At 42.9% G+C, this 13646-nt stretch overlaps 1 protein-coding gene across 6 annotated transcripts in view; it reads right to left on the bottom strand.

The window, feature by feature from the left end:
• Snx30 (sorting nexin family member 30) overlaps positions 1–13646 on the bottom strand; it is a 115688-nt gene that overhangs the window by 14815 nt on the left and 87227 nt on the right. For 5 of the 6 annotated variants that reach the window (XR_015439878.1, XM_087183347.1, XM_087183345.1 and 2 more), the window contains one exon: positions 4753–4839. The exons of the other annotated variant lie outside the window; for it this stretch is intronic. Coding sequence is in view for 4 of the 5 variants with exons in the window: in XM_087183347.1 (XP_087039473.1) it covers positions 4753–4839 (87 nt within the window). In the remaining variant the exon portion in view is untranslated. The remainder of the gene's footprint in view (positions 1–4752; positions 4840–13646) is intronic. 6 annotated transcript variants of the gene reach the window in all.

A 13646-nucleotide genomic window follows, 5' to 3' on the forward strand; every position in this document is an offset into this window, starting at 1 on the left:
TTCACACCCACCTCCTCCCTCAAACCCACTCACCTCCATACACCACACTCACCTCTACACACCACACTCACCTCTACAACACATTTGCCACGCTCAATCACCTCCACAACACACTTGCTCACCTCCACAGCCTCACCCAACAGCCCACACATGTAGATGGACATTTTAGGTAATGAGCAGCTTCAGATTTTACTGTGCTTTACTTATGTAGTTTTGAGCTTATAAAACCAGAGCTGCTGTTGGTGAGCTGAGGGCCAGGGTATCGGGAAGTGGGTTAGAGCAGAGCCCAAGGAGTCCGCTTGTTGTCCTGTTGGAAAGCAGTAGAGGGGGCACTGCTGTGAGGTCGGAAGCACAGACGCCAAGGGGAGAGGGCCAGTGTAGGCGCGTTACCAGAGAGCTGAGAGCATGTGGGAGCTCCACTCTGAAGTGAAATCTTGAAAAAGTTGCCCCAAACAGTGAGTGAAAGCTGATTTTTGTGAAGCTGCAGAGTGGAATGGGAACCTGATTGCTTTTCTGTAACCCTGAGGAAGGAAGTGGCCCCACAGAACTCCATGACCCATGTCTCAGATTTCAAACTGGGGCGGTTGTTTGGGATAATGGAGTCCTAGGAGGACGTTTCTTTAGGATGAAGGAGAAAGCCCTGGGCTGGGAGCAGGAGCTGAGTGAAATACTAGCATCACAGAATTTCAAGGTTTGGTTTAGGCTTAAGGAAACTCAGCAGATACCAAAATGGTTTATTCTCAGGTAAATATCACTGTAGATTATATACACTTAGCTTTCTTCATTTTAATTTTTTTTTTTAACTTTTTGGTCTTTTGTCTTGCTATATATTCCCAGCTAGCCTTGAATTCACTATGTAGCCAAATTGGCCTCAAACTTGTGGCAATCCTCCTGACTCAGCCTCCTGAGTGCTGGGATCACAGGCACATGTGCCACCACACCTGGCCTCCTCATTCGAATTTTGAGGTTGAGAAATTACAGGCACCACGGAAGGGCCTGGCTGCCTTCTGCTGGATCTATCAGGACTATGGACTTGTATCTTAGACTTCAACCCTCCTTAGAATATCAAAGGATATCAAACTATCCCTCCAAGGGATCAAAGCTATTTATTACTGGAAACAAGAAGGGGCCAGAGAATTGCATTTAAAAGTAACCAGGAAGTGTAGGTATCTTAATGTGAATAATAAGCATAAACCATGGAGTGAAGTTTTACATCTTACTCTATTTTGCATCTGACTGTTTTCAGTACTAACACATTTATGTATTATTACTTCAAAAAGGAACTATGAAAGGATGTGAGGAGGGAACACTTTACAAAATATTTGTTTTTTTATTTTTTGGTTTTTTTGAGACAGGGTCTCGCTATGTGGTTCAGGCTGGGCTTAAACTCACTACGTAGCTCAGATTGACCTCGAACTTGTAGTGATCCTCCTGCTTCAGCTTCTCGAGTGTGGGATTACAGGCATGTGCAACTACTTATCTTGAGAAGGTAAAAAATAAGGAAATGAGGTGCTGCTTTAGGGTCTGGCCCATAAATGGCCTTGTCCTGGGTAGTGCCAGGTGAAGAAGCAATTTGAAACGGGTAGTATCACTGGAAGGTGTGTTGTAGGCAGGTGAGTGGGCATGGCACGGAGGAGAAGGTGGGAGTGGGAAACTGCAAAACATCATGGGAACAGAGATTTTTTTTAAAAAAGGAGATAGGAATGAAATTCTCCACCAGCATTCCTGCTGGAGACACCCAGAGCTACAATGGACAGCAGCGGCTCAGACACCACGCTGAGCACTTTATCACGATCTCCTGTATCAGACGACTGAGGCCCACAAAGGCTAATGAGCAAACCAGTCCAAACTGAGGGCACAGCTAGGCTTTGAACTCAAGACCATCTGATTCTAAATCCTGTGCTCTTCCTACCACACCACGCCAGTCTGGACAGGCTGTCAGCAGAGCCCTCCCCTGCCCACACACAGCTGCTACTCCAGACCCAACAGGTGTGAGATCTCTGCTGGGCCACGGTTAGCTTGCACTCACTGCCACACTATCACAACAGCCCATTTTATCTTTAACTATTCCGACTGAAACAGCAAAAAAGGACGGGCCTACCCACAGTGTGGGAAGAGAATACAGATGCATCTATCAGTCTTACTGTCGGGGAAGAAACCCTCCCCTCCTGTAAGAGTTCCTGCAGCCAAGAGGAAGAAATCAGCACTGGGAGAGGAGTCTCCCACATTAGCAAGAACAGGGGACAAGGCACGTCTGCAGCTAGGCTGGGCGGTACATAGGAGCCCAATCACCTGTTCCCTCTGCCTGAGACTGCTTCCGGGAAGGTGTGAGCTTCCCACAGCCAGCAAACTAGGACACAGTCAAGATTTAATTCAGCCTATTATTCATAATCTTCAGCTTAGGCAGGGCTTGTGACTCTCCTCCCCTTCCTGGCCAGGAAAAGTAACTTCTAGTTTTTTAAAAGTAGTTAAGGGGTAGGGCTGGGGATTTAGCTCAGTAGTTTCACCGCCTGCTACGAAAGCACAAGGAGTTCAATCCCCGGTACCAAAAAAGAAAAAAAAATTTAAGGGTCGGGGATTTAGCTCAGTGGTGCTGCACTGGTTCACAAGTGCAAGGTCCTGAGTTTGATACCCAGTACCAAAAAAAAATTTAATTAACAAGTAATGATTGTATACATTCAAGATGTATGAACTGATATACATTATGTAATGATCATATTAAAATTAATACCTATTACTTCCTATGCTGTACATTGGAGCCACAGAATACATTAATTTTATAACTAAAAATCTGTACTCTTTGACTAACATCTCCCAATTTCCCCATCTCCTGCAACCACCATTCTGTTTCATTAAGTCAACTTTTTTAGATTCTACATATAAGTGACATCATATAGTATTTGTCCTTTTATGAAATGACTTCTATCTTTGTATTTGAAACTAGATTGTTAGCAGAAAAAATTTAAATACAAAAACAGTGCTCTATGACATTCCTTTCAATGAGGTTAAGGCATGGGTTCAACAGACAGCACCATGTTCCAGAATACCACAGGGACCTCTAGAAATCTGCCAATGAATGGGTCATGCTGCTAGAGACAGAGGGCAGCTGAGCACCTGGCTAGCTTTCCACCATGGTGTCCCTCATGGCACATGGGATAGAGGGCTGACAGCCTGTGGCAAGAGGAGCAAAAGAGATGGTGTCCCAGCCACATTCAGAGGGCCAATACCAACAGTATTAGTTCTAGCCTGGTTTCCATGAGTGGAGTCTCTTTCCGCTCCTGCTGTCACACCAGTGTGGTTCACCATGAATGACATGTGAATCAGTACAACAAACACGTATTATGTCCCTGCTGTGTGCAGCATGCTGGACATATGGTGTCAAAAAAGCTAGGTAATTTACTGAGCAGCTCTGTAACTTTTGCTGTCCATTAAAAAGGACAATGTCTTCCCTCTGGGCCTCAGATGACTAGCATGGTGATCATGAGATGCAATTAATATAAAAAGTACTACATAAAGCCAGAGTGCCATTTCTGGGTTTCAATTTCCCAAAGTTGTCAACAGGCAGCAGGAGCAAGAACCAAGGCAGAGGAAGGACAGCAGGATGGAGATAAAGAACAAGGGAGGGAGGGAGAAAGGAAGAAAGAAAAGTTCTGATGTCAAACTATTTCCCTGAAACTTGAGTCCTACTATTATCCTTCAAGTAACATTCCCACCTCCACCTATTCTGTGAAAACAAATACACCTTCCAATTACAAACAAAAAAAGAAACAGAATAACAAATGACAAGAGTCTATCACTGGACTGCGGGATGTAATCCTCACACTACCAGTTGCTAGTTAATATGATCTTGTGATCTGGTTTGTTCAACTCTCAAATGGGAAAAATAATGGCACCTAAGACATACACTGTTGTATGGGAAAATGATATTTTTTACATATATACCTAGGTTAGCACATTGTAAGCACTTGCACAATGGCTATCATTACTCATTTTTAATCATGGCTGGATGGAAATAAAGACAACAAATGGAATGCCCATACAACAAGTGCGTTTTACAATCATGATCCTCTGTTTTGACACAGATCGCTGGAGCCAGAAGGCAGCAGACACTAGTTAGACCAGTGCTTCTCAAACCCTGTAGGGTAAAGGACCACTTTATTAGCTTTCTCCCTGAATCCAACTAAACTGTAATCCTACTGTGAACGTCTAGCATAGCAACTTGCCCCACACGCAACTCTGCAACCCAGTTTGACAACAACATCCCCATTGTTTGACAAAGTGTTGAACTAACTGGTGCTGCAGCAATATCAAGTTGCTACAGAAGTTTCTAAATGCTCTCTCTCTCTCTCTCTCTCTCTCTCTCTCTCTCTCTCTCTCTCTCTCTCTCGGCTTCCATCCCTTTCTCATTATGGGTCAGCAACAGTTTGTGGGCCCATCCACAAGCCTCCCCTTGAGTGTAATGATCTGGACTGTTCATTCTATGCAATACCATTTTATGGTCAGAAACCATCAATAAATGTCACGGCTACATGTCTTTTTTAAAAAGTTCCCAGGAAAACTCAACTCTAAGTACACATTAGGAACTCACAAAAATAGAGGGACCAAAAAGACAAAAATAATAGCATCAACTCAGCTCAACTGGTGCTGACCACCTTAGTCATACAGATCTAGAGATGAGAATTACTGAGATCAACAGGGAGATTACAGCTGTCAGCCTGAAGCACCGTGGCCCTTGCTGGTGGCTTCCCTGACCTTGGGGCGGTCTTCCTTCCTCAGAGCCATGGCTTCCAGTTTGGCTTCGTACTCTGCTTGAACTTGATCTCTCTTCTTCAGTACACTCTGTGGGAGGCACAGAAGAGACAAATTTAACAAGGATTCTGCAAAGAGGCCTTGCAAAGCCCAGGCAAACACTTCCCAAATCCTAGCATACCTAGCCAGGCCCAGCCACCCCAGGGCAGGTCTTCTCATGGGCCAGAAGCTGCAGTGTGACATGTGACAGACTGGAGGAAGTGTGGGAAAGGAGGGAAGAAAGGGGAACCACTCTTGGAGACCTAGCTTTTCCAAGAGGTAGCTGCCTGATACTGAGAGTAAAAAACTTCTGAGAAGAGCAAGAGAAGAAATGGTGCCCACCTACTGTCACACTGACGGAGGACTCAGCCTCACCGTGCACAGAAAACTTGGCTGTATGTGAAGCTGGGCCCTCACAGGTTATGATGTGCTATGTTCTCTGAGCTCAATGGAAAAGTCTGAGTCAAGAAGGTTTTTTCCTGAAATATACACATCATTATGGTATAGCTTAATTGAGCTAATTAACATGAATCACCTCAAAAACTCATTGTTTAGTGCTGAGAATACATAAAATCTATGCTCTTAGCAATTTTAAGAATATGATACACTGTAAGTAGAGTCACTGTTGCATACTACAGTGATAAGAGTTCTTGACTCCTAACATTGAGTTGATCCCTGGTGAACTGACTTATTCATTGACTCATTAACTGTTTATCTGTCCTCTCTGGATGAGATATACAAAGAGCAAAAAGGTTTAGTCCCTGCTGCAGAGTTCAGTCTGAGAGAGGTGCAGACATGGTGTGAGGCTGTATGTGCTGTAAGACCTATATGTGTACACGTCCAGAACTCCTAGTTCCACACAGCCTTCGAGAGTGAGTGGAAAGTAGGCCCCAAAAGGACCAGTCCCAGGTGGAAGCAAGGTGAAGCAAGCCAGGTGCTCAGAGTGCAAAATACAAGGAGACACTCGCTCGTAGGCCCATGGTGGTAGGTCAGCACTTTCTATTCTAGTGACTGTCTTCCTTAAACCTGTGCCTGGGCTCACCTCTCCTACCTCACATAGTCTCAGCTCTGCCACTAAGACCCACCAAGCAAAATGGAAAAGCTTACAGTAGACATTCTACAAAAACATCTGTTTTATCAAAAGGGTTTCTTTTCTTCTGGTAGAATCACAAATGGCAAACCAAGAATGAATGACAAGAACTTTCTTTCCCACTAACTCAGAAGTCACAAGTTGCTATGAAGGTTTCTAACTGTAAACTCAGGTCTCTCAGCAAGACCTTCTCGAAGAGCATGGAAGGAGCCACTCTTGGGCTATGCAGGGGGCACCTTGAGCCCCTGACTATATTCTCAAAGGTGATGAGTGACTGACTAGTTGAGAGACTCCAAGGCCAACTTTCTAACGGAATGTAGAAGGAAATCCTGGGAATCCCAAGTCTTCCCTTGAAATAAGAATTTACTGTGAGGACTGTTTGCCAAAAAAAGAACATGAAGTAAAACCTACAATCATTCACTTTTCATGATGCACCACCCATCTTTTGTTTAAGGGCTCTGACATTTGCTCCTTACACTCGTTAATCTGTAATAGCATTACTTCCAGGGCTGTTCAATAGCACTCTGGGCTATGATGGAAACATTCCATTGTCTGCCCAATACAGTAGTGATTCGCTTCACGTGCCTGCTGAACATTTAAAATATGGCTCATATGACTGAGCAATGGGTTTAAATATTTATTTAGTTTTACTAATTTGAATTTAAACTTAAATAACTATGTACAGCTAGTGGTTATTATATTAGATGGTACTAATCTATAAAGTAAAACCAAACAGGAAAACCTAGGCAGCAGTCCTTTCTGGGTTTTAGAAAATAGTCTAAATCTACTGGTCTGATAACAGGAGTAGTAAAATCCCCCCCACCCCAACACACACACAAGAGAAATAAACACATGATGCTATCCAAGGGAGTGCTGGAGCAGCCAGGGAAGGGGCCAAATGGAATTCTTATCCATCATACGTATTTCCTTTCACAGGATGTGCCCCATCTTACCCAGTCTAGCACTTCTAGGAATAAGGATGGCATTCACCAGGCCAGAAATGCTCTTTAGACAATGCCTGGCATAGTCATCAGTGTAGAGCTTTGTGTCCCTCATTCTACTCTACATGGCTCTGCTGAGGATGTCAAGGTCCCTGAGGGGAGAGATGGGGAGAGAAGATGCAGCCCACACTGTGAAAATGGTTCAAATTTGTCATTTCCCCGCCTCCCCCCAAGAAGGCAAGGGAGCCCCAAATGCAGCTCTATTTCCTCTTCCCACCCCCTCCACACCCCCAACCCAGGCAGCCTGGTCACTCTCCTTGGCTTCTGCTGTCCCAACCTCACCTGGAACAGCCTTTTGTGGAGGCGGCCACAGGAATAACATTCCCGAGTCACGGGATAGCATAAAGCTTCACAACTGCCTTGCAGAGCCAAAAGGCCATTGTCCCTGTTTTCCAGACATGGAGACTTGGGACAAGGACAGTGGTGGGATTTTTCGAGGCCACACTGCTGGCTGACAGCACAGCAGTGACTCATTCAGCCTCCTCCTGCTACTTTTCGGCTTAGGGTTTTCACAGACTGAGTACAACTCAGCCATGCAAAAGGTTGGGAAGCACATTTTGAACTGAGACAGTTTACCACCCTTGTGACGAATACCTCTGCACACTGCTGGCCATGGATTAGGAGGATGGGCCTCCCACCCGTAACACACAGGCTCTGCTGATAAAACTGGTAAAACGGGCCTGTGACTACTGAATGGGACCCAAGTCTGCAAAAAGGTAAAAGAGCCAAAAAGCCAAGTCAGGGTCTGCAGAGAGGAACAAGCACAAGATATGTGCCTGAGCCTCTCACCCAACTTTCTAGGGATCTCTGATTCTCCAGATAGCACAAAAACAGGCGAAGGCAGGGAGACACTTTCCTCCTTGTGCTGTGCCACCAACCTCCTCTACAGCCATCCTCACCCTGTTTCTGCCTTAAAGCATCTTGCTTCATCTATGCAGGAGTAGGCATACAGCAGAAACAAAACCCACAAAACCCTTGCCTGAAAGGGGCTTCCATGATGGAGATTAGGTGGATAACAAACAAGTAAAATACACAGTGAGTGGGGGCTCTGGGTGTTCTGGAGGAAAAGTAACACAGGGAAGGAAGAGTAAAGGACTGAGGACTTGGGGGACTGTAAAACTGTACACAGGGTGCTCAGGGAGGGCTTCACACTTACACGATGACTTTTATAAGAGACATGAAATAAACTCCTCTCAGACACTATATATATAAAATATAAAAAAAATATATATAGTGTCTGAGAGGAGATAGATATATATATATATATATATAGATATATATATAGATATATATATAAATTTTTTTTTTAAGACAGGGTCTTGCTTTGTAGTTCAGGCTGGCCCTGAACTCAATATGTATCCCAGGCTAGCCTCGCACTCGAAGCAATCCTCCTGCCTCTGCCTCCTGACAAGTGTGTGCCACCAAGCCCGGCTCAGACACTATATTTTTAAATTCCAGGTTCATGATTTCAAGCATTCCCAAGAATCTGGAATTTCACTATCTTCCTTTTCAGGTGAAAAGAGAACAAATGATTCAGCCTCTTTAACCAGTGAATTTCAAGGAAAAATAAATTAATGTAAAGACCTTGAATATTTAAGAAACATATCAATCAACATATGGATTTTATTTGGGTCCTGTAGGGGTTGAGGTATAAAAATGGCATCTGAAGTGATTGGGGAAACAGGGCCTGAGCCAATTTGAGCACCAACTGGGTATGTGACCATAGTAAGAAACTTGTTTTTACTTCTAGGTGTGATGACAACATGATTCTTCTACATTGTTGAAGGAACATGTGTATTTTACAGATGCGTACTGAATATTTTTGTATGAAATGAGGTAATGTTCAAGATTTGATAAAGTGGGTAGGAGTTGGGAGTGGGTAGGAGCAGAGATAACAAGATGGGTCATGACTAGGAAACTCTTTTTTCAATTTTTATTTTATTAGTACTGTGTTTATCATAGGACAATTCATACTAGCTAAATATTAGAAGCAGCCTATATATCTATCAACAGATGAATGGGTGAATGGATAAAGAAATTATGGTATTATTACACAGTGGAGTACTAGTCTGCCATAAAGAAGAATAAACAATTTGTAGGAAAATGGATGCCTCTTGGGACTATAATGTTAAGTGAAGAAAATCAAACACATAAGCTCAAATATCACATGGTTTCTCTCATAAGATAAACCCAAAAGATAAATTTTTTTAAAATATAGATAACAGGAAATAGGGAGATGGACATTTTGTAATGGGAGGGGGACCAGGAGATGGAGGGAGGGAGAGGGAGGGAAGGGATAAAAAAGAATTAAGATGTTATGTAAATGTAACAACTCCCAATGAGTAGGCAGCTCTTCAAGTTGGCTGGGGTACGTGGGGGTTAGCCAGATTCTCACTCAACTTCTGGACATATTTGAATTTTTCTATAACAAAAAGGTTAAACAGAGCCAGGGATTAGGTCAGTGGTGCTGCCGCCTGCCTCGCAAGTGCAAAATCTTGAGTTCCATCCCCAGTACCAAGAAAGAAAAAAAGGTTAAACAATGGAAGCATGATACTTGTCATCCAAAATGTTTACAACAAATATAGTAGCCATTAGGAAGCCTGTAACAATGTCATTCATGACATATTTATGACAAACAGCCTTTATCCCACAATGGCAAAATTGTCTGGTAGAGTTAAGATCACAGACACATTCTGTGGCTCAGCTCTCAACATCATCGCTGGATTTTCTCCAAGAAAACACACAGTGGTCAGTATCTGCAGGAAAGCTCCATGTCCCTTCCCAGAGCTCATGTCCGTGTCTTCCCCTGGCATAGCCGTTGGCTCACAGACTACAGAAGGGGAAAGGCAGCCGAAAGACAGCCCAACACAAGTGGCTAGCAGCTGCCAGAAGTTTCCTCGGAACTGTAAAGTTTGTAAGCTTCCAATCTTTATGTAAGAGGGATCTTAGGATACAGGGCTAGGAGAGGATATGAAAGCAGCAGGAATAGCTCAACCAAATGTAGACAAGGGCAGAACAGAGTGATTCACATGCCAGCAACCCCAAAGCTCCAAAGCTCTGAGAGCAATTCATATAGGATAATGGGTGTTCAGTAACAAAGAAAAAGCTCACGTTTAGTTTAGAATAAAACTAAAACACCCAACTTAGGCCTGTGGCCTGTCTAGGAGAACATCTTCCTGCAGGCAGCAAAATGCATGATTTAGCCTTCTTGGTATCACAATTTCTGAATAAATGACTGAGTTCAGGTCACCCCTTGTGACAGTCTCTTCTTCCACATTCATTCTGTTGAAAATGAGACCAACTGTGAGTTAAATGTTTTTGGGCAATGTTGGTAATAGTGAAACCATACATTTCCCCTCTGATTTTAACAAATTTTTTAAAATCTGTTGTAGAAAAATTGGAGAAGAAAAATAGAAAGGGGGAAAATAGGACAGGGGGAAAGCCATCCATAATCTCTTCTCTGAAACATAATTAGTGATATTTTATCCCCAGACTTCATCCCCTGTCTCTTTTGCACGACGACTTTGATGCTTCCCATTTGTTTTCTCCTGGACTCCTATTGTTCAGATGTAACAATGTATGGCCTGGTCCTTGAATTTTTACATTTTTCCTCTCCAAATCACAATTTATCTATTTTAAAATATATGTAAATTTCTTAATTTGTCTTCTATGTCTTCTATTTTTTTTCCCACTCTCATCGGTTTTAATTTCCAAGAGGTCTCTGTTCACTGAATTTTTAAAATTCTGGCTTTATAGCTGTGAAATCTTCTGAAGATATTAATATCTTCTCTTCCCGAAAATACTAATTTTTTTCGGGAAATTTTCTTCCCCTTTGATGTTTCATTCAGTATGCTTTTTCTTGTTTGTCTTTACTCCTGATACTCAGATCATCCCTTAGGTATTTGGTGTGACCTTTGTCTCAGCACATAGGAGGACTTGTTGACAATTCTCTAGAGGGGACTCTGTTGGGTCCTTTCACTGAGGGACCCTCCACTGCCCCCATCCTCATCCCTAATATCAGCCTCTTCTCTTGGCTTGTTCAGATTGTCTGGAAAAGGTTCTTCTAATGGAAGATACAAAGCTGAGAGCCTCAACATTCAGCAGCTTTTTACTGAGTGCCTTCAACTTTACCTGGAGTCCTTTCACCCACAGACCCTCTAGTCCTACCCCTTCCAATTGTTATGCACAACACCTCCTCATTTTGCCAGCATGGAGAAAGGACTGTGACCCTTGGGTGAGGAGGGAGGACAGAGCCAGAAGTTCTAGCTGATTCTTACACCAACTCTTGACTTTACTCTCTCAGCTCCCATTTCCCCTGGGTCCCAGAGAGGCCAATACTTAGAAGGTTCCACAGTATAAGCCAGAGAGAGACAGTATCAGGTTTTTTCCCGTGTTAGCTTTTTGAGTCATCTAAATCACTTCTCACTTATCAATATATTTCTAGTTCCTCAAATTATATTGCTATTATTTCCCTGTCTGTTGCTCTTTTGTCTTTGTGGACTTATATATCTTTTAAAAAATCCTCGCAGTGCCATTATGATGCAGTTTCACAAAGGAGAGGAAGTTTAATATGTACTCACTTTGCCATTGCTGGGAATCTCAGAGTTTTAATTTTTATATTTTCCTTATTTTTTTAAATCTTTAGGGCCGAGGATTTAGCTCAGTGGTTTCGCCACCTGCTGCGCAAGCACAAGGACCAGAGTTCAATCCCAGGTACCAAAAAAGAATCTTTGACATCTTCATGTATATTTTACATCCTGCTTCTTCACCTTTTCATCTTAAACTGTAAGAAATCAGTCCCTAAAACTATTAATAATTTTTTTCAGGAAGAGGGACTTTTTTTTTCTTGAAAACTCAATCTTCCAGAAAAATCTTCATTTCAGCTTTTGAAAGGCACTGAAATAGCCAACCTAAAGCAAAAAACTGGCAATGTACCTGTTGACTCATTGGCTCCAGCTTGTGGCTCATGAAGGGAAAAAGTGGGTAGGCTGAAGAAACCAGCTGATAAATTGACATTTGAAAAGAACTATCCTGGAATGTTGCTGAAGACATTTCCAGTTCAAAAATAAACTTGTCTTTAAGTCAAAATTATTTCATCCACATCTCACACCTCTCACATGTTGTGCTCACCAACGTCTGTATTATTAAATCTAATGGTCACTACTTGGCATGCCTTTTCTCCTTAGAGCATTTCTCTTGGTTTTACTGAGGCAATCCACTACCCGCCCCCCAACACCAACCATTCCTTCTCAGGCTCCTTTGCTCCTTTTTCTCAATTAAGTGGTGGCCCACTAAATATTGTCATGCCTGAGACATAGGCCTAAACTCTGCTTACCTCAAGCTCATCTCCCTCAGTCTAATAGATTTAAACCTTATGCACATGCCAATGACTTCTAAATTTCTATTCTTACACTGAACTAAAACTCATAACCAACTACCATGAATTTTCCACTTTCAGACTTTTTTGAACTAAACATAACAAAAAAGGTCGATTCCCAACTGCCCAAACTGTTTCTCCCTAGACTTCCTCATCCCAATAAACAGTGCCACTGCCCACTCAGTTGCCAAAGCCTAAAACCTCACTTTCTCCCTTTCTTACTTCACATTAATGAGCAACAAGTCTAGTTGGCCCTTGCTCTAAAATATGGACCCACTTTAGCTCCACTTTACCACCACAGTCTCAACTCCAGCACCCCTGGGTCCCTGTGAGGGCTTCTTGAATGGTCTTGCCAACCTCCACTCTATCTTCCACAGTCTGGTCTCTGAACCACAGTGCTAGTTATTTCTAAAAGTACAAATGCATCCTGTCATTCCCCTGCATAAAACGGAATGATTTCCCCCTTTATTCCTTGAAATAAAACCCAGACTCTTACCAACTAGGGCTTTTAAGATGTTATGTGACCTGGCCCCTGCCTATCTGACTTTACCTCCAGCCACTGGCTCACTGACCTCCACTCATGCTGGCCTTTCTGATCTGCAAAGACACCACACTCATTTCTGCCTCAGAACCTTTGCAAGGGAAACTCCCTCTACCTAAAGTACTCCATGACACAAGCATTGCACAGCTAACTCTTCTGTTAGTCAAGTCCCAGCCAAAGCCACTTTTTCCATGTGGCTTTCCCTTTCAACCCAGGCTTTCATCAGACCCTCACCTCACCCAGTCATCCTCCACAACCTCCGAGATAAGTATGCTCACTTACAGTAAATCCATCTCTTGAAAATAACAAGATGTTCAACATGCCATAGTACATAGTTGTAAATGTTCCAAATTCACTGAACTATCATCAAGTATGTGCTGACCACCTTCTATATGCAAGGCAGTGTGAGAAATAAGACAGCTCTATGCTAATATTCTTAAATAAGGCTTCTCTACTTCTTGGCCTGGTTATAATGACCTCAATCCTCAAAAGGCACTGACAGGCATTTGGTGAGGGACTCTAAGATGGTCTTTCTTGGTGCATCACTACCTTCATTACCTTCTACACAAACAGAGTCTATAGGATGTGAAATCTCATACAAGAGCTCACAAGGGCTCACATCTACGGGTATTTAACTGGCGTGTCCTCCCTCCCAGGCTCTGTGCACTATTCCTCCCTGCATCCTTAGTAAACTATAAGCTTTCAACCATTTTTCTTGTACAAGCTGTTCTGAATGTTCACTGCCTGAAAGTCTCATTGCTCCATTTGTTCCGTGTGGCCTGATAATGACCCTACTTTTTCTTTGTTCTTGCTCTCTACCTTCAAGGAAAACAGAATGTACCCAACCAC

This window comes from Heterocephalus glaber, unplaced genomic scaffold (assembly GCF_053883595.1).
Source record: "Heterocephalus glaber isolate CG9 unplaced genomic scaffold, H.glaber_assembly_v1.0 deba00001479, whole genome shotgun sequence".
Lineage (NCBI taxonomy): Eukaryota > Metazoa > Chordata > Mammalia > Rodentia > Bathyergidae > Heterocephalus > Heterocephalus glaber.